Source organism: Garra rufa, chromosome 12 (assembly GCF_049309525.1).
Source record: "Garra rufa chromosome 12, GarRuf1.0, whole genome shotgun sequence".
Classification (NCBI taxonomy): domain Eukaryota; kingdom Metazoa; phylum Chordata; class Actinopteri; order Cypriniformes; family Cyprinidae; genus Garra; species Garra rufa.
Genome location: NC_133372.1, coordinates 25,737,142 through 25,759,019, shown reverse-complemented (window position 1 = coordinate 25,759,019; position 21,878 = coordinate 25,737,142). Strand labels below are relative to the sequence as shown.

Genomic DNA, 21,878 nt, shown 5'->3' with positions numbered 1-21,878 from the left:
CTTGCGTTGTTTAGACCCAGCTCCCAACCCAACTTAGAGAATAGATTAATGGCGCAGCACGTTAACGCCGATAACGGCCCACCACTAATATATATATATATATATATATATATATATATATATATATATATATATATATCTATAAACAGACTTAAGAGTACATTTTTATTTTTTAAAATGAAAAACCTTCAATAGATTGACTGACCCAGCACTGTCATAAAACAACCCAGCAAATGGGTTAATGTATCAAAACCCCAAAAGCCATGTAAAAACCCTCCAGCATGTGTTCTGTCCAATATTTACCCAGTGCTGAGCTGTCAAATAACCCAGAAATGGTTGTTTTTAACATGATTGTTGTTGGACTGGAGCTTTCAGGGAGGCCCGTGTTTCGCTCACAGATGCCTGACCTACAGCCCACCTTCATGAATAACCATGTGGCGCGAACCCCCTCTCCCCAAACAGAGCTTTTCATTATAGACTGACATTATTGTGTAGGGGCCCATTAAGGATGAATACAAGCTTTAAAGCCTGAAGCAACACACACGTGGCGTCACGCTTAACCCAGCTGTGTGTTATGAAAACTACAGGAACAGACTTGACTTGAGCCAGAGCTCAAACGTTTGTAGTTTTATTTAGCAGGCAATCTCGATAGCTGAATGTAATGCGAGACCAAGTAGGGCAGTATTGGATGTTTGGGTGCCACCTAGTGGAGCCTTTTAGCAAGTGTCATACTGATGTAGTTGCATCCCCACACGTACACAAAGGGCTTAATATGAACTAATTATACTGAGACAGCACAGAGTCATATAAGAGCTTTAACACAACCCCTGATTATCCACTGAAACATGCAGGCAGTCAGCGACTTCTCAGTTCTCATCTGCTTAGCATGTTCACTTGCAAAAATCTTAACCGGAGGTCAGGTTGAACAGTGTATAAAAATTTAAAATATACAATTAATATAGTTACTCACCCGCATGTCATTCCAAACCCATAAAATCTTTGTGCATCTTCAGAACACAAATTAAGATATTTAAGATTAAATATGAGAGCTTTCTAGCTCTTCAACGGTAATTTTATAAATCTACGAGAATACTTTTTGTGTGCAAAGAAAAATCTTGCACTCACAAGAGTACCATAACGCATGCGTGTGGTGCCGCTGGCCCAGAAGCCGGCGTTCTGTCTATGTAGGGTCAGAAACCTCTTGAATTTCATCAAAAATATCTTAATTTGTGTTCCGAAGAAGATCTTACGGGTTTGGAATAACATGACAAAATGTTCATTTTTGGTTGAACTATCCCTTTAACTGCTGCACATACTGCATTAAACATGCTTAGGTTAAATGAACACTATTTAAAATATTTATTTAATAATTTTAAAAAGTGTGACTTTTCAGTTGACAAGGGTATTTGTAAACTTTGGAGCTAAAATGAGTTAAGCGGACACCTGAAGTAAACAGCCAAGAAGGCAGAGTGAATAGTCAATGCTGAAAGTCTCATTATAGGCAAACATCAGCTGATTAATCGGCTGCCTGGCCAATATACTTAGAGCAAGACAAGCATATTTATCTATTTGTAGAAGAAACTTGCTAAGAGATTAAGCAAGCATTTATTATGCAATCCTTATTAAAACAGTAACGTGTGCAGTGCAGTCTGACAAACGGCTCAGCATTTTTGGGGGAGGAAAGAGGCAGTGCAAAGGTTAAGTAGAGAGGTAGACTGAGTGGGATTAGACTGCTAAAGTAACCAGAAACAGGTGGTGGAGTGATGCTTTTATATGGCAAGCCAGTTTAATACTAAAAAGTTTTTTACTTTTAACTGAAAACACAGTTTTAGGATTAAATTATTCCAGGGTTAATCCAAACACAACAAGGCAACTGTCAAACTTGCAGCTTTTAGGAACTTCAATGGATTGAAAATGGTAGTTTTATTAGCTGGCATTTAGAGTCACATATACATTTGTTTGTATTTTTCAGGAAAGACAAATCATTCCATAAATAAGGAAATTTTATTTTTTTTCCAGCCAACCTTGAGCTCATCTAATGTATCATTTAAAGACACGTTTCCGGTTACAGCAATCAACGTTGAAACCAATTAAATGATCTGATACAGTACATTGTTGCCTTCATTCATAGTGCTGAAAATTAATACAAAACTGCGGTGTCTTGATAACCAACAAATTGCGGAGTCAAATTTCATTGACGAACCAGACTAAACCATTAGATAGTTTTTAGTCTTCCACTGACTGACATATTCATTTGAGACTCAATCAGAAAATGCCTTCTCAAAAGACACACAGACAGATACTTGTAATACAACCTCTGACAATGGAAACGAGAGTGTCTTCTGAATGGGTTACTTTTTTCCGAGAGACAAGCTGCAACACAAAAAGAAGACTTTGTCAACAACAATTGTGACCTTGGACCACAAAACCTCATAAGGGTCAATAATTAGAAATTGAGATTTATACATCGTCTGAAAAATAAATAAATAAGCTTTCCATTGATGTATGGATTTGTTAGGATAGGACAATATTTGGCAAAGATACAACTGTATGAAAATGTAAGAAAATCGCCTTTGTCCAAATAAAGTTCTTAGCAATGCATATTAGTAATCAAAAATGTACTTAATATCCTAATGATTTTTGCCATAAAAGAATAAATGATCATTTTGACCCATACAATGTATTTTTGGCTATTGCTACAAATATACCCCTGGTTTTGTTGTCTGTGACTATATTTTTACACAACATAATTACTTAAGCAAGAACAAAACTCCACCTTTTCTTTTTTGAGGAGGAATGAATAAGGCATAAAACTATACAGTTCTTACTTGTTAAAAGAGTCGTCCTGTAGATTCAGAACCAAGCTATCTGCATTCAGGTAAACTCTGTTCTGCGAAGCCGCCACCTGGAAAACAACCTTCATCTGGTCAGGGCTTTTAGAAAGGACATCAAACCACTCAGCTTTTTCCAAAAGGACTTGAATAAATGTTAAGCCAAAAAAAGCCATCCAAGACCGGCTGAACCTTGGCAGAACTGCTAGTGAACATTAAATATTTATATGGGTGAAAACACACCTTTTTCCAAAGCGCACCGTTTACATCAGGAAAACTCATTAGAAATTATGAACAAATCAAATAAAGTGAATAATAACGTACCGTTTTGGCGATGTTCTGCGCTGCTCTGATTCTTCTGAGTTTAAGGTATCCAGGGTTTTTTGTGACAGCCTCCCCTAACTGTGAATTAGAACAGAGCAAACACAAATTCTCATTTTTATAGAGAAAATAATTCTCATAATATTTTTCTCAAAATAATTTCTCACATTAACAATATTTACATTATATAATTCTACGCTAATATAAAAATTATAATTACAGTGCCGTTCAAAAGTTTGTTTTAGTCACTTATGCTTATCAAAGTTACTTTTATTTAATTAAAAATATAGAAAAAAGTAATATTAAGAAATATTATTGCAATTTGAAATAACAGTTTTCTATTTTAATATTACTCTAGTCTTCAGTGTCATATGATCTTTCAGAAATAATTCTAATATGCTGATTTATTTATTTAGGAAACAGTCATGCTGCTTAAAAAAAAAATTGAAACCTGTGATACTCTTTTCAGGAATCTTTGATGAATAAAAAGTTAAAAAGAACAGCATTTATTCAAAATTAAAATCTTTTCTAAAATTATAAGCCTTTACCATCACTTTTATCAGTTTAACACATCCTTGTTGAATAAAAGTATTAATTTCTTTCAAAAAAAAAAAAAAAAAACAATAAAAAAATATTTACTGACTCCAAACTTTAAACAGTAGTGCATATTGTTATAAAATATTTCCATTTTAAATAAAGGCTGTTCTTTTTTAACATTTTATTCATCAACGAATCCTGAAAAAAGTATCACAGGTTCCTATAAAAAAAATTTTAAGCAGCACAATTGTTTCCAACATTGATAAAACAGCATATTAAAATGATTTCTGAAGGATCATGTGACACTGAAGACTGAAGTAATGATGCTGATTTTTTTTTAATGTTTTTTTTTTTTAAGTATATTAAAATATAAATTTTTCAATTGCAATAATATTTCACAACATTACTGTTTTTCTGTATTTTTAATCAAGTAAACGATTTGATCCCAAACTTTTGAATGGCAATGTACAGCAACAGTAAATACAATAATAACATACTAACAATATGATATAGTAAACATTAAAAAAATTTTAAATACTTGTGAGTGTTTGGCAAAAGTAACACTATAACTATAACAAGCTCATACCATTTTGGCTGCCTCTGCCTCTCCTTCAGCTTGGATGATCTTCTGCCTCTGTTCTTGTTTTGCTTTCTCCACAAAGAACTGAGCTCTTTGTGCCTCCTGCTGGGCTGGAAGACCATAAGCACTTTTTATTATAGTAATTATGTGCACATTTTTTTGTGCTACAGCACACAAGAACCTAGTTTTACCTACCAACTTGTTTGGCTTCCACAGCTGCTGTGTACTCCTTGCTGAAGCTCAACTCGGTGATGGCCACATCGTCGAGAATAATGTTGAAGTCCTTAGCACGCTCAAAAAGCTCCCGTCGGATAAGCAAAGAGACCTGCATGAAATCAGTGGCGAAGTAAGAAAAAGAATATAATCATTTATGTGGATCCTGGAAATGACATTCATATCTAGAAATGTGGAAGGCTTTCAGAACTGAGTAACGGATTGTGAGAGAGTACTAACCTGGGCTCTTTGTGTGATTAGTTGGGATGCATTAAATTTGGCGACCACACTCTTCAAGACTTCATTTACAATGGACGGCAGCACACGCTCATCGTAGTCCTTCCCCAGGTGCTGGTACATCACAGGAAGGTTGGAAGCCACAGGTCTTGACAGCACACGCAATCCAATGTTCACCATCTGCAGGTCTGACAACATTACAAGAACATTACATATCCATGCAAGAAAATAACAACTTTTAAAAAGACTTACAGATTTGGTTGCCACATTTAAATAATAGGTGAACAACTTATAGCTACAGTTGCAATCAAAATTTTTCAACCCCCTTGACCTGCAAGACATTTTGCTGCAGAGAACAACATTTTGTGAAAACAATTCAACAAAGGCATGAGTAAACTATTAAAGAAAGTTTATTAATACACATTTGAGTAATTCTGAGAACGTAAGTTGATGAATAACGACAAAAAATCGAATTGGCTCTAAACATTCATGTTCAAAATTATTCAACCCCTGAAAGTAAATTTGGTGTAGAATCTTTTATTCTCCCACCAATAAACACTGCCTGGAAGTGCTTAGATGCTTCTGTCACTTTTCTGCTGCAATCTTGGGCCATTCCTCCACTGAAAAAGCTTTCAGATCACTGATAATCTTTGTTTTTTACTTTGCCACTGCTTGCTTCAAATTCAACCATGTATTTTCAATGAGAATTACATCTGGAAACTGAACAGGCCACTTAAAAACATTCTATGACAGATTCCTAAACCAAGCTTAAGTAGATTTGAATGTATAATTTAGGATGATTGTCCTGCAGGAAAGTCCATTGATTATTAGCTTAAGACTTTGCACAAAAGGCATCACAATGTTTGCCAAAATGGTCTTATACTTTCAGAAATCAATGATATCCTTTGTATGGTCATGTTTTCCACTTCCTGCTACAGTAAAACAACTCCATAACAGGACTGGCCCACCTCCATGTTTGATGATGGAGATGGTGTTCTTCTGCTTATAAGCTTCGTCTTTTTTGCACCCGACGTTCCTCTGATCCATACGCCCAAAAAGTTCCAGTTTGGACACATCACTCCATAAAACAATCTTCCAGAACTCCACAGGCCTATCCAAATGAATTTTGGCATGTTCAAGGCAGCCTTTTTGTTCTTCTTGGTCAAGAGTGGTATTCAGCAAGATTCCTCAACATGAAGACTACACTTGTCTAGTGTTCCTCTTGTACACAGCATTGAGATATTTTTCCTCCTTTCGTCGGGTCATCTTGCAAGTCTTTGGCTGTACATTGCAAGTTTTTCTCAGTTGATCTGATCAAACATTTTATGATATTGTGTTTTTTTGTTCAACAGCCTCAAAGGTTTTCTGGTTCAACACACTTTAATCTAAGGAATACGGCTGCCAGCTGTGTCTCTAGGGACTTGTAATGTCTTAGACATCTTCATGTAGTTTTAGACTTTCTAATATAGCAAACTATTTCTTCTCTATTGATTTTGTGTGAGCTTTGTCGACTTGCTACTCACCTTCAGCACATGCATGGGCTAAGAGTATACTATGTGTAACATCCCAAGCTAATTCCATTTTGAATAAGTTTGTAAAGGCTTAAGACAATTTTGTTCCTGACCATAAAAATAACTGTCTTAAAACAGCAATGTTGAATAGGGGTTGAATAATTTTGACATAGCTGTGTTATTAAAAAACCCTATAACCCAAAAACATTAAATTATATATTGACATTATCACTTTTTAATATGCCAGAAAACTGTTGTAGATGCAATTAATCCTGGATCTTCAGAAAGAGCAAAAAACATTTGTAAAGTACTGCAGTCTCTGGGGGTGGGTTGAATAATTTTGATTGCAACTGTATGTTGAAATGGCAGTCAACAAAGCATGACCATGAGAATGAAATAAAAGAAAAATAATTACCTTTGCTTCCTGTTAAAGATGATATTTTTCTTGGTTTGGCTCTGATATCATATATGATTGGATATTGAAACCATGGTATCCTATAAGAACAATGTCGTTTTTGTTAATTACTCAGTTTAGTTAGTTTTTAAAGTTAAGTTTCAGCTTTCCTTTTTGAAATTATTGTGAGATTAATACAGAGTTCGCCTTCACAGAAAAACAAGCATAAAAAGTTATCATTTGTTTACATGAACTAAGAATGAACATTATTTCTACAGCATTTATTAATTTTAGTTAATGCATTATTTAAGGGATAGTTCACCCTAAAATGAAAATCTGATGTTTATCTGCTTACCTCCAGGGTATACAAGATGTAGGAGACTTTGTTTCTTCAGTAGAACACAAATGAAGATTTTTAACCCAAAGCGTTGCAGTCTGTCAGTCATATAATGGCAGTCAATGGGACACACAGCTTTAAGAGTCAAAAAAACATACACAGACAAAACCAAATTAAACCTTGCGGTTCGTGACAATACAATGAGGTCCTAACACACCGATTAAAAACTACAGAAATACTGTTCAGTTTTTTGCACAGATTGATTGTTTTGTGTCTTAACACCTCAATGTATCGTCACGAGCCGCAGGGTTTAATTTGGTTTTGTCTGTGTATGTTTTTTTGACTCTCAAAGCCGTGGATCCCATTGACTGCTATTATATGACTGACAGACTGCAAAGGTTTGAGTTAAAAATCTTCATTTGTGTTCTACTGAAGAAACAAAGTCACCTACATCTTGGATGCCCTGAGGGTAAGCAGATAACATCAAATTTTCATTTTTGGTTGAACTCTCCCTTTAAAATCCCAAGTTGTGTTTGTTAACATTAGTTAATGCACTGTGAAGTAATATGAAAAAAAAAAAAATTAAAGACTGTATTTTTATTAACTAATATTAACAAAGAATAATCAATAGTGTAACAAATGTATGGTTCAAATGACACCTTATTGTATATCGCTACCTAGAAAACTCTTAAACAAGTCATTAAAAAGTTACCTGAAGTGGAGACCCTCAGAAAGGACTGTGTCCATCTGCATCCCTCCAATTCTATTAAAGATAACTGCTCGCTGACCACCCTCCACTAAAAACAAGACAATTAGTGAGCAATTACCAGTCTTCTCATTTTTATATTTATTTCAAAAGTAGTATCATTCAAAAGTCCAAAAAAGTCTGTTATGCTCACCAAGACTACATTTACTTCATCAAAAGCAGTACTTCATGTAAAAACAGTAATTTTGTTTTAACATCATTACAATTTTTTTTTAAATGTTATTTATTCCTGTAAAGACAAAGATCTTTTTCAGCAGCCAGTGTCACTCAATCCTTCAGAAACGATTCTAATATGCCAAATTATTAGGGATGCACCGAAAAAAAAAATTCTTGCCCAAAGCCAAACAAAAATTACACACTGGAACGAAGGCCGATTACCGAACACGTTTTTTTTTTTTTTTCATGTATTTCGCCAATATTATTTTTCACCATTGCATAAATTAAATAGCCAATATTTGCTTTTTACAGCTTTGTCTTGCTTTTCAAAGAAAAAAATCAATTACAAATCAACAATTTAAAAATATTTATTTAACACTGAACATTTTTAACATTCTAGTAGACATTATAGCTTCCCAACAAAGCACAATTTAACTTAATATTAATAAGTTAGTAAAATAATATTCGTTGGCCATTTTTAAGACCCCCTTCTTGAATCAGGCATGTGTTTTTAATGTACAAATAAATAACAAATAATAAATGTATTAATAGAGTTTTTGTAATGATTGTTACCATTATTTTTGTGTTACTTTTTTTATTTTATTTTACAGAACAACAGTAAAATTACAATACGAACATTTATGAATGTTGACTTTTATTTTGGCAGAAACCCGCAAGAAGACCTCAGTACTACTTCTTGCTGATAGCAGAAGATTTATGAATAATTCTCATCAAGCAGATTTCCCTCAAGCTTTGGACTTTGAACCCTGGCTAACTAGCTTGTGCAGCGCTGTCAGAATAAATACAACTCATGCATGTATTAGAAAACATAACGTTCCATAGTTTATTTACTAATGGTTTAAGGCCATTTCGCATTTTCAGTCATCATACAGTAACCACCAACAACAACTACCCCTTTCTCTTCTCATGGGCGACATGCGATGCGATACTAAACAGTCTCGCACTGATGGTGCTTGTAATGATTTTTGCGTCTGTCTCTGAGAGTTTAAATGCTTCCACACTGCCGCCATGATTGCTGCATTAGTGCGCGCCTCTATCTGATCGTGTCACATCCTTTTTCGGTATAATTTATTTGGCCTTTTTCGCCGAGCACCGAAAGAGCTTTTTTTCCCCTATTTTCGGCCGAATAATTTCTGTTGCCAAACATTCGGTGCATCCCTGCAATTTATTATTAGCAATGTAAAAAATTGCTTTAATATTGTTGAGGAAAATAAAAATTTTGAAATAAATATTTTGTAACATTGTAAATGTTTTTACTCTCACTTTTGATCAATTTAATGCATCCTTGCTGTAATAGAGTATTGATTTCTTTCCAAAATAAAATCTTGATCACAAATGCATAATAGTAGTGCATTAATACATTTCACTAGACATCTGAACTCTATTTCTAATACCCCTTTTTAAATGTAACATTTTACGCTATTTTAATGCTGAATGTACCTGTATATGTGGCCTCTTTGACTCCATAAGCAAGGGCACCTGCTCCAATTAATAACTTCAGTCCAAGTCCAGCACCCTTTGAGCCAGAGGACATGCGTCCGGCGAGATCTTTTAGGTTCTGGAGCAACCTCTGTGAGATTACAAAAAAAAAAAAAAACATAATTTTCAGTGGAAACTACATTGCCAATATGATACACAACCAGTCAAACGTTTTTGAACAGAAAATTGTGTAATGTTGTTTAAAAGGTCTCTTCTGCTCACCAAGCCTGCATTTATTTGATTCAAAGTACAACAAAAACAGAAAAAATGTGAAATATTTTTACTATTTAAAATAACTTTTTTCTATTTAAATAAATTATAAAATTGAATTTATTTTTGTGATTTAAGCCTGAAATTTTAGCCTCATTACTCAAGTCACATGATCCTTCACAAATCATTCTAATATTCTGATTTGCTGCACAAAAACATTATTATTACTATGTTGAAAACAGCTCAGTAGAATTTTTTCAAGTTTCTTTGATGAAACGAAAGTTTAGAAGAACAGCATTTATCTGAAATACTGACTCCAAAGCTTTTGAATGGTATAGTGTATAATGTTACAAAAGCTTTTTATTTCAGATAAATGTTGATCTTTGGATCTTTCTATTCATTTAATTCATAAATATTGATAAGAAGTAAAAAATAAATGTTAGAATGATTTCTGAAGGATCATGTGACACTGAAGACGAGTAATGATTCTGAAAATGCAGCTTTGATCACAGGAATAAATTACATTTTAAAATATACTGAAATAGAAAGCAGTTATTTTAAATAGTATAAATATTTCACAATATTGCTGTTTTTGCTGTACTTTGGATCAAATAAATGAAGGCTTGGTGAGCAGAAGAGGCTTGTTTTAAAAATGGTAAAAATCTTACTGTTCTTTTGACTGGTAGTGTATATCTTCACAGACAAGATCTTACCAAAAGGGTTAGATGTTACGACAGCGCCATCGTTTGACACTTAATGGGTATAATTCATCATGTCTAGAATTTTCCTGTCTTCTTTTTAACATTGCCCGATTCAAGTTTTAATATTAAACATTGTCTAGGAATTGACTTTATTAGCGGACATTCTGTTATAGAGCAGGAAAGCGCAGCTAACGTTGCTGTGATAGACAACCTTGCATTAAAATTTTTAATTTGATTGTGTACACAAATAATCTAAGTTAGTATGTATCATGTCAACTTTAGACCTACACCAATTTGTCACAAATGATATTAAACGTCAAAGGCCCAACAGGCTTTTAGAGCAGCCGGTATCAGAAGTCAAGACTTCAACACAGGTTTTCAAAATCAAAGCATGTTATTGAGAATTCGCCAATATTTAAATTCCTTATAATAAGTTGAATTTTAATGTACATCTCTGTTAATAGATCTGAAAGCACGTTAAATCTGAAATGTGCTTCAGTGAATGAGATCAGGGTTACTACTGTCATGCAACATATAATGTAACACTCTCTTTCTGTTCCGGTTTCTGTTGCCAAGCTAAATATGACAGTGTATAACAAGTTGCTCCTTGCATTACTTAGCATTTACAAAATAATAATGTTATAGGTTAACTTTCTTAAGAATTAAGATAGTATACTCACGTTAGGCTCTTTATTCGCCATGCTTGCAAGAGCTACCCCAAGGTCGTGACAAATAACTTCCGCTCCATCCGGAAGGAATTCTGGGTAATGTAGTACTCTATTTGACATTACTACATAGAGAACGTCCAAGTTTTATAAGGTAGTTGTATGCAAGGTCATATCCAAGTCTATATATTTCAAATAACAAAAAATAACGTTCTCTAGTAATTTGCTGTAGTTTATTCTGTGATTAACGTAAAGAACTACATTAACAAACAGTTTTCCAACCTCTTAAGTGTTTTAGATTTTTTTTATATTCCATCTAGTCATTTTCCTGTACAATGTGTGCAATAAAAATAGGCTACAAAAGCAATTATGAGATTACTCATTCTGTTGGGAAAAACTTGAGGGAGAAATGCGAGAGAGGAAGTTTTAATATGAATATTTTAATCCATAATTACATCATTTATTTTAAAACACAGCCTATCTTACAGTTCAACTAAAAAAAACAAAAAACAATAAGACGAAGAATAATCACACATACTGGGAGCAAACCTTTTAAAAACAGCTGATGAGGAAGCAGTGTACATTGCAGGATTGAATTATAGAAGGTGAAGAAGAAAAATATACAAACATGTATTTTACACAACCAGGTTGTCATGAGCATGGTAGCTCTTATGTACAAGTCCTTATCTGCCATAAAAGTGTTGTGATCATTTGTCTTGAAACTGGGTTTTATTGAAATGTTCGCTTTAATGCTGTCATGACAGCGCCTCAGAAGTGTCTCCTCTGGCTATTCAAACTTGTAGTGATGGGTCCATCCTCAGGAGTGACAGTAACAAAACAAAACAAAAAAAATAAGGTTCCATGTCTCAGACGTAGAAGAGTCGTACCCGGGATGTGCTGACGTGAAGGTCGTCATCATAAAACTTGGTCTCTATAACAACATTACCACTGCAAGAGAAGAAATTGAATGTGATTAATCCACAAGCAACTTTTTACTAATACAGTTGAGGTCAAAAGTTTACATACACCCTGAAGAATCTGCAAAATGTTACCAACATAAGATGAATGGTATTATTTATTTAGTACTGACCTGAATAAGATGTTTTACATATAAGATGTTTACATATAGTCCACAAGAGAAAATAATAGTTGAATTTATAAAACTGACCCTTTTCAAAAGTTTAATTACACTTGATTCTTAATACTGTGTTGTTACCTGAATGATCCACAGATGTTTTTTTTTGGTTTAGTGACAGTTGTTCATGAATCCCTTGTTTGTCCGGAACAGTTAAACTGCCTGCTGTTCTTTAGAAAAATCCCACAAATTTCTTTTTTTTTTTAGCTTTGTGTATTTGAACCCTTTCCAAAAATGACTGTATGATGCTGGGATCCATCTTTTCACACTGAGGGCAACTGAGGGACTCATATGCAATTATTACAGAAGGTTTAAATGCTCACTGATGCTTCAGAAGAAAAAACGATGCATTAAGAGCCAGGGGTGTAAACTTTTGAACAGAATGAAGATGTGTAAATTATTCTTATTTTGCCTAAATATCTTTTTTATTTTTTTATTTAGTATTGTCCTTCAAAGGCTACAGAACATTAGGTAAATTTACCCTAAACTTCAAATTCAGAAAGTTTTCACCCCCAGCTCTTAATGCATCATATTTCCTTCTGAGACATCAGTGTCTTTGAACCTTCTGTAATAGTTGCATATGAGTCCCTCAGCGTGAAACGATGGATCTTAAAATCATACAGTCATATTTGGATTGGGTTCAAATACACAAAAATGGTGAAAAACCAAAGAATTTGTGGGACCTGAAAGATTTTTCTAAAGAACAGCGGCCAGTTTAACTGTTCAGGAGCAATAAGGAACTCATGAACAACTATCTTTAAACAAAAAAAAAAAAAAAAAAAAACACACACAGCTGTGGATCATTCAGGTAACAACACAATATTAAGAATCAAGGGTATGTAAACTTTGAACAGGGTCATTTTATAAATTCAACTATTATTTTCTCTTGTGGACTATATGTAACTTCTTTTATGTGAAATATCTTATTCAGGTCAGTACTAAATAAAAAAACAACATGCATTTTGTATGATCTCTGCTATTATTTTCCAGATTCTGCAAGGTGCATGTAATCCTTTGACCTCAACTGTATCTAATATGTACAATATCATAAATATGTTTTTTCAAGGAAACTCTTACGTTAAGACATTTGCAGGCATCATCTGTGACTCTGGTGCAGCTTCTATCAAAGACTGCCATGTGTTTGTAGAATTAGGAATCACAAAGCCAAACTCAAAAAACCACTCTGAAAAAAAGACAAGGTACATGTGTAAGCACTTTTCTTTCACAAACAAGCTTTCAACAGTTCTTCAAATTGTTTGTCCAAGTTTTTCAAATTACACAGATAAAGTATCCTGACAAATAAAGTCTGGAAATTCATATTTTAATGGATAGTTCACCCCAAAATGAAAATTCTGTAATTAATTACTCACCTTCATGTCGTTCCAAACCTGTAAGACCTTCATTCATCTTCAGAACACAAAATAAGATATTTTTGATTAAATCCGAGAGCTTTCTGACCCTGCATAGACAGCAACGCAACTACCACATTTAAGTCAATGTCTTTACTACCTTGCATTGCTGTCTATGCAGGGTCAGAAAAGTGAGTAATTAATGACAGAATTGTCATTTTTGGGTGAACTAACCCCTGTGAAATTCAGTTTTAACAGGATTTCAGTGGTGACACTTAGAAATGGATTACAAAAGGATTACGTCCTTTTTTAATCAATGAACAATGAATAAAGTCATTTATATTAGAGCTCCTTGTTCGAGAATACATCTCTATGTTAGATCATTGTAAAGATATTTCAGAACCAGACATTTTATAAAAGCGAGCTCTATTTTTTACACTACTATCATTATTGCTATTCCTTATCATACAGTGCAATGTGCAAGAAAAGAATTAGAACAACCTTCTAGGCACTGGCCTTTAAAGAAAACTTTCTGCTCCAGTCGGAATTTTTCCAGTTTTTCTATTGAGGAGAAATTCAGCTCTCTGGAGACTGCTTTACATTTCAGGATCTTCTTAGGAACCCGAGCTGAAAAAACAGAATCAAATTTGTTAGTTACAAGGCAGTTTCTGTACCAAATTTAGAACTGAAAACTGATCTTGACCTCTTACTGACATCGCTAAAAAGAGCTGTGAAGTAGTAGACATTAGAGAAGAACTGGCATAGCTTAATCGAGTCAATAGTCTAAATCTTTAATGTAAGGTAATGCTGAGATCCACAAACCTTCATGTTCTACCCCAGGAAGAGAGAGGTCTTCAGTTCCCTGCCAGAGAACCTTCCCTGTCTCCGCATCTCTAAGATTCATCCAGTTTCTAAAGACAAGTTAAGGCATGCAAACAGACTGACAATGGAAAATATCTCCTGATATCAGGGCCAACTTTCTAGAAAAAGGCATCTGACAAAGAAGATACATTTGCATGATGTTTAACAGTACATAAAACTTGTCAGGCTCATTGGGCCTCAAGTAAAATTTCACATAAACGTGAAGATTGTGTCATTGTTTACCTCATGGCATTTCAAACCTGTATGACTTTCTTTCACCAAAACAACAACAAAAAGCATTATGAAAGCAGTCCTTAAAGGAATAGTTTACAGATAATGTACTCACCCCCTTGTCATCCAAGATGTTCATGTCTTTCTTTCTTCAGTCGTAAGGAAATTATGTTTTTTGAGGAAAACATTTCAGGATTTCTCTCCATCTAATGGACTTCTATGGTGCCCCCGAGTTTGAACTTCCAAAATGCAGCTTCAAATGGCTCTAAACGATCAAAAAAGGGTCTTATCTAGCAAAACGACTGGTTATTTAAAAAAAAAAATACTATTTAACCACAAATGCTAGTCTTGTCTAGCTCTGTGTGTACTCTGTGTAGAGCTTTTTAGAAAATAACCGATCATTTATTAATAAGACCCTTCTTCCTCGGCTGGGATCATTTAGAGCCCTTTGAAGCTGCATTTAAACTGCATTTTGGAAGTTCAAACTCAGGGGCACCATAGAAGTCCATTATATGGAGAGAAATCCTGAAATGTTTTCCTCAGAAAACACCATTTCTTTACAACTGAAGAAAGAAAGACATGAAAGACAAGACAAGGGGGTGAGTACATTATCTGTACATTTTTGTTCTGAAAGTGAACTACTCCTTTAAGACGCTGTCACTATATTCCAACTCTTCTAACGCCATATAACAAGCCTAGCTTTGTGTGAGGAACACACTTTAAGATTAAATTCACTGAACATCTATCTCATTCACTCTGTGTTCCATAGAGGAAAGTAAGTAATTCTCAAAAGTCTAAATTCAAGAGCATCTAACCATTGCATTTAGCAACAATTAGTTACAAATCGCAAACGCAAACAAGCCCAGCAGGGCTAACTGAAACAGACCACACTTGAAATCTAAAAACAGCCTGATCTGTCTGCTAAACAATGGTTTGTGACAATGTCCTGTACTCTGTGTCAATGACATCTGACCACTTCATCTTCAGACCACCTGTATGACCCTTTCAGGCTAGTAAAGCACTCACACAAGGCTGCATGTGTCATTACAGGTGCATAGCACAATCCCTAGTAACCAAGCCCATGAGATCTCAGTCAGGGCTGGAGAAGTGTGCTACATGTATCACTAATCCTAATCTATCTTTCAAGCATTAATAGCGACACATAAATGCTGCTTAACAAATGCAAATCCCTAAGTTGTTCCTGTAGGAATAAAAACGGGCTCATCATAAAGATCCTTTATCCTTCCCTATCTCCCTATATTATATTGTTTCAATATTTGTATTTATTATTTGGTTCTTCTCATTTTTAATGGAGACTCAATTTTATGTGCAACTATTCTGAGGCATTAAAATACTTGAATGAATTCCAAAATCACTTTATGTATCACCAAACTGAAGCAAATTGAAATATTCAGTGGTAACTTTACTGAATAGATCCTGTATCTCCAAACACAATGTATAGACTACAAAAATTACTGTTTTAAATGTTTCCTATTCATATTAACAAGCTTAAACATCAATCTGGCAAATTCCAGACTTCCAATTAATTTAATGTGCTCTATCCTGTGATATATTTCACTCTGAACAGCAGAAGTCACTAAAAATGAGTAACTACTGCCTTAAAGTGCCAGGCTCTGTATTTGCTGAACTAGGCAACTGCATTTGAGATTATTGGTGACAGATGTCTGTGGGATCTCACCTGCTGAGCACACTGAGAGAGTCGCAGGGGAGAGACCCTTTTACTCACAAACACTGTCACTGTCGAGGTAATTAGTCCCTTCGGCGCCAATGCTTTCATGGAAGCCACATTCATTTTTAAAAACTCATCCATTGTTGCATATTGTTACCATTTCCACTCTGTTGTTACTGGTGCCAAAGAGCCAGAGTAACTGTGTAGTTTAAAATAAAAAAAAATAGTACATCAAACGCATCACATTTTACCTCATTAAAAATGATGGCAGTGGATGCTATGTTAGTTCTAACGCTTTACCAAAATACACAGACAGTACTGTGTTCCGGGAAGAAGAACATAAAACTTGCTTTGCAGGCACACGAAATCCACACACCTTCAAATCTAACAAACTTTATTTGACACATAATACAATATGTGTCATTTCATTATTTAAGTCATTGTTTTTTTTTGTAGCCACTCAAGGGGATGGTGCTGTGCACACAGTAGCCACCTCTGGGGCACACTGGGGTTAAAAAAAGTACGCAGGGCAAATATGATGATGAAGCCTGGAGATAAAATTGCATGAAACAGCCTTTGAAAATTGGTTTGTGCTGTGTAACTACAGTACATTGTACCAGATTCACGGCTATAAAGAGCTGTGCTATACAAAGATGACACATATTTGGTGAAAAAACAGAGCTGAGCTCTAAAATTACGTACAGGGGTAATGCAATAATAGACATTGTGCATAAAACATGTTTTAGATAGGCCTAGGTAGTGATATTTATGGCATACCAGCCCATTCTCCGGTAAAGTTAAAATGTGAACTGGACAACAAAACCAGTCATAAGGGTCAATTTATACATTTAATTTAAATCATCCAAAAGTTAATAAGCTTTCCATTGATGTATGGTTTGTTAGTATAGGATGATATTTGGGCAAGTTACAACTATTTGAAAATCTGGAATCTGAGGGTGCAAAAAATTCAAAATATTGAGAAAATCGCCATTAAAGTTGTCCAAATTAAGTTCTTAGCAATGCATATTACTAATCAAAAATTAAGTTTTGATATATTTACAGTATAAAATTTACAAAATATCTTCATGGAACATGATCTTCACTTAATATCCTAATGATTTTGGCATAAAATAAAATATTTTGTAATTAGATCATTTTGACCCAAACAATGTATTGTTGGCTATTGCAACAAATATGCTACTTTTGACTGGTTTTGTGGTCCAGGGTCACAAATATTCTAGATAAAATGATACCTGAATGTTTTATCCATACACTTTAACATACACTACTGTTTAAAAAGTTTGGGGTTGGTAAGATTTTTAATGTTTTTAAAGACATGCCATTACTCCAGTCTTTAGTGTCACATGATCCTACACAAATCAGTCTAATATGCTGATTTGGTGCTCAAGAAACATTATTAATAGTGTTGGAAACAGTTGTGCTGATTATATTTTGGAGAAACCATTTTGTAGAAGCATTTCTTTAGGATTCTTTGATAAATAGAAAGTTCAAAATGTTATTTTGTAACATTCATCGTCACTTTTGAGAAATGTAATACATTGCTTTGTAATTTGTAGCTTTGCCAAATAAAATTATTCATTTATTTTTTTAAAAACTTCATGACCCCAAACTTTCTGAACAATAATGTAAATCCAAAATACTTCCTTACAGACTTTTAGACACTATCGTCCACAAACCTTAACGCTCCCATAAGTTTTAATCATTTTCCACAGCTATGCCTCAAAGCGGCACACAGGATGCGAGAAGCATAAGGCAGCAAATCCCTGTCCTTTCAAATCAAGGATTTAAGAATTACCAGCCTGTAAGACAAACCCTTGCTTTCCCAGAGAAGGTCACATAGGGTAGACCCATGTCTACCTGCAGAAATATTTGGAAAACAGCGTACATCAGGACTGACAGGGCAGTCCAAATGTTCCAGACATGGCCATTTTCACCCTATCTGAAGGTTCTGGTGCTAGTGTGATTATTCTGGTCAGATTTACAGAGCCTATTATAGAAACACTAGCCAATGTTATGTAATCGTGATGGCAGGCACAAACTGTGTGAGGAGATTTCACCTGTCTAATGCACCTGATCCCAAGAATCAGGTCCCTGTCAGTCTCATAGTATCCTGAAGCCCATGTGAACATTAACCAAACTTTAAGCTGAAGGAAATAACAACATCCCACAGTTAGTTAATAATGCTGACATGCTCAAATAAATGCCAAACATAGTGGTAATTTGACCTGGAAGTGTCTATACCTAATAAGCACAAGATTGCTTTGAAATGACTGTCTTCAATATGATTAACTGCACTAGTAAATTACAATATTACAGTAACTATAATCCAGGTATGCACATTAACAAACGCATATTTATACAATTATAAATAACAGACGTAATCTATTCATTCAAACACTACATAGCAAACAAACTGCTCATTTATGCCGACTAAAAACTTAACAAGATGAAATTCAACAGTTTAAAAACTCACTTGGACGTTTAAGTGTTAATACATCCAAAATGAGTAGACTGACAGTCTGACACACAGCCGGCAAATAGCAATTAAATTTATAGATGATATTGTTGTAACTGAAACCAAGTATCGAACATAACTAATAAAGCATAACGTAATATGAAACTAGTTCACCTCCTAACGTTAGTTTGTCTGCTAACTGTAACCAGCATCTCTCACAGCATCAATAACACTGAAGTCCTTGTTTCATAACCGTTAAATGAAGTACCTAATCCAGATTTACATATAAATAAAACCAGATAGCTATAATGCAAAGTTGTCTGAGTTTGAGGTTTGCAGCTAGCAGGCTAATCTGTCCCATCATCACTTAAGGATACAGTTTAAACCCCTTCAGAATCTCCTTCGCTCTGTCTTCATCCGAAGACATCTTTTTTCTGGATCTTCAGCTTCAGCAGACGAAAAAAGACAAATTAAAACGTTCCGCCGAGTAATAATTTATAAATACTGTATAAAATTGCTTGTCGATACACAAAATCCACCTCGAAAAAGCTTTAGTTACAGTGAGATCCAGCTTTAATCTGAACGGATACACTTGATCCGCTCACAACCTACTGTAAATAGATTTTTTTGGGAGACTGACAGCTGGTTTGTCCAATCATCTAGCGAGTTTTCGAAGGCCTGGATTAAATGCACCAATCAGAGCGGAGATGCAAGAACCAAGGCGGGGTTTGGTTGCGTAGGGACGCGTCACCGATGGCAACCCCTCAAACGTCCTTCGGACGCAGCAGAACGGAAGCGCATGTGAGACAAAAAGTTTTCTGTACGTTATTTGCTATGGAATAAATAAGGGGCTTCATGGAACGTACAGGGAATAACATATGTTACCCTGGACCACAAAACCATTCAAAAGGGTCGTTTTATTTTTCATTTATAAATCTGAAAGCTGAATAAATAAGCTTTCCATTAATGTATGGTTTGTTAGGATAGGATAATGTTTGTATCTGGAATCTGAGGGTGCAAAAAAATCTAAATATTGAGAAAATCGCCTTTAAAGTTGTCCAAACGAAGTTCTTAGCAATGCATATTACTAATCTAAAATTAAGTTTTGATATATTTACGGTAGGAAATTTACAAAATATCTTCATGGAACATGATCTTTACTTAATATCCTAATGATTTGGGCAATTGATCATTGATCATTTTGACCAATGTATTTTTGGCTATTGCTACAAATATACCCATGCTACTTAAGACTAGTTTTGTGGGCCAGAGTCACATATAAATACAATTCAGTTGAATAATGCTTCATTAATGGATAGTGGACTATAAACGAGGCTAAATTGTTCTCTTTAGGTAAAATATTATTATTTTGTCACGAATTGTCTTTAACATCCATGTGGCTCCATTTTATACTTTACGACGATTTTCTAAATATTAATACATTAATAAAATTAATGTATTATAATAGAAAGGCTCATCTTAATATAAATTGCGTGCTTGGAGCTATAGTGTAGTGCAGAGTAGAGATGTGTACTTCATGTAAAAATATATTATTATTATTGTAAAACTCATGGTCATGTGTCAGCAGAGTCAAGCTGTACACAGCAGCATTTGCAGATCAGTTTCTCTTCACAACACATAAAAACAGTTTAGCAGTTTACTGTATTATGAAAGCTCTGTGCCTGCAAATTATATGTCTAAAAGAAGCCCTGTGGCTAAGCAAAAACCAGAACAGGAAATAATGATGGCTATTTTGTGCAATTTATGAACAAGTCTCAAAATGCTCTCCTTGTGACTTAAAAAGAGAGTGGTCATGTAAAAACCACAAGAGACCTGTCTTACATAAAGTACTCGTCTCTGCTCTACTCAGCACTACACTAGCACACAATTTCTATTCAATTCAGTGTTTGTATTATAAACTATTTTATTTTATTCAAAGAGGACCAGTCATGGAAGAAAGTGACCAGGGGGTGGTGCAATAATACAAGGAAAAAACCTTCTTGCAGAGCCTTGACCTCTACCTTTTCAAGGGATTAATTAATTTCACCTACTCGTTCCACTCATTACATGTATTTGAAATGAATATTAATAATAGTTTTTATTAAAACATTTTAGTTAAAATAAATTATTAACTGAGTAATTAAGTAACAGAAAATGGAAGTTCATGGACACTTAATCATTCATCAAAAAAAAAAAAATTGAAATATATGATCCTTCATAAAACACAGCTCTGCTATTTCAGAGATATCACAGCCAAGAGTGAAAGGATGAGAAACTGTGCAGAGAAAGCCCTTACATTAACAGTAAATCTTATGTCTCTGCAGAGGTCTGCAAAATCCTATGCAATCTATTACATAAATTGCTGTCTCTGCTTCTCCCAGCAACTAAAATATACTTGTGCATGGATTTCATTTTTTTCCTTACAAATACTAAATTTGACATAGCATCTTTCAGTCAGACTGCTCGACCACAAATAGCACTGTACGCTGCATTTAAAAATCAAGATCTATGCATGTTCTTAGAATTGCAAACTGGCGTAAATATTACATGAATACTATGAAGTCTAAAAGTGCCTGATTGAAAAAAAAAATCATGCAATAAGATATTATCCCACATTTTTAATATTTTTCAAGCAGCTGAGCTTTACTTTTTAACTGAATGTACTGTTACTCCAATTCTGTCAAGTGTCAAATGTTGTTCTGGTTAGTGTCAGTTGAAGCAGTGATGGAGAATGTTGTAATATGAAAGACAGGAGCAGAGATTCTCTACATCACAAACTCGTCACTTCAAATTACCCTTCCAAAAGACGAGACAAACTTAGACCTGAGCTGTTCAATTAATAATTACACCTTTCACCTCATCTTTAATGCATGATTAGGTCTCATATCAAAGGTGGTATGATGAGAATGCACACAAAAATTAAGACAGGCCTATTGACGTATACCCCATGGTACCTTTCTATTTTCTTAACAGTCCTCCAGCTGAAAAGGCACTGGAGGGACACAAAAGCCACCTTTTATTATCTATACACTTCATATAAAATAAGCAGGGCATTCTTTACTTCATATTTACATAGACTCTTTTAAGAATTACATTCAGTAAATTTCATCATCTGCTGTTTTCAATAAATACTTTTCATTTCAAACTTGCGTGTTATTGCAGTTCTTTGAACTGAGA

General features: G+C 34.5%; 2 protein-coding genes across 3 annotated transcripts; both read right to left on the bottom strand.

Moving 5' to 3' along the window:
* Nucleotides 1–1,904: 1,904 nt before the first annotated feature.
* phb2b (prohibitin 2b) lies at nucleotides 1,905–11,062 on the bottom strand. Its single transcript, XM_073851996.1, has 10 exons — nucleotides 10,975–11,062; nucleotides 9,345–9,474; nucleotides 7,674–7,758; nucleotides 6,646–6,725; nucleotides 4,723–4,907; nucleotides 4,465–4,594; nucleotides 4,276–4,379; nucleotides 3,156–3,233; nucleotides 2,829–2,905; nucleotides 1,905–2,373 (listed from the first exon to the last, which is right to left on the bottom strand). The coding sequence occupies exons 1-10, from the start codon at nucleotides 10,993–10,995 to the stop codon at nucleotides 2,352–2,354; spliced, it is 912 nt and encodes a 303-aa protein (XP_073708097.1). The 5' UTR covers nucleotides 10,996–11,062; the 3' UTR covers nucleotides 1,905–2,351.
* Nucleotides 11,063–11,298: 236 nt separating this feature from the next.
* Nucleotides 11,299–19,297, bottom strand: pde6d (phosphodiesterase 6D, cGMP-specific, rod, delta). Of its 2 annotated transcripts, none has more exons than XM_073852242.1 (5): nucleotides 19,079–19,297; nucleotides 14,266–14,354; nucleotides 13,945–14,070; nucleotides 13,172–13,277; nucleotides 11,299–11,907 (listed from the first exon to the last, which is right to left on the bottom strand). In XM_073852242.1, exons 1-5 carry the CDS (start codon nucleotides 19,126–19,128, stop codon nucleotides 11,826–11,828), a joined length of 453 nt encoding a protein of 150 aa, XP_073708343.1. In that variant the 5' UTR covers nucleotides 19,129–19,297; the 3' UTR covers nucleotides 11,299–11,825. The 2 variants fall into 2 exon arrangements, 1 of the variants encoding a protein (XP_073708343.1); XR_012357323.1 differs by having other exon boundaries at nucleotides 11,863–11,907; nucleotides 13,172–13,275; nucleotides 13,942–14,070.
* Nucleotides 19,298–21,878: the final 2,581 nt, after the last annotated feature.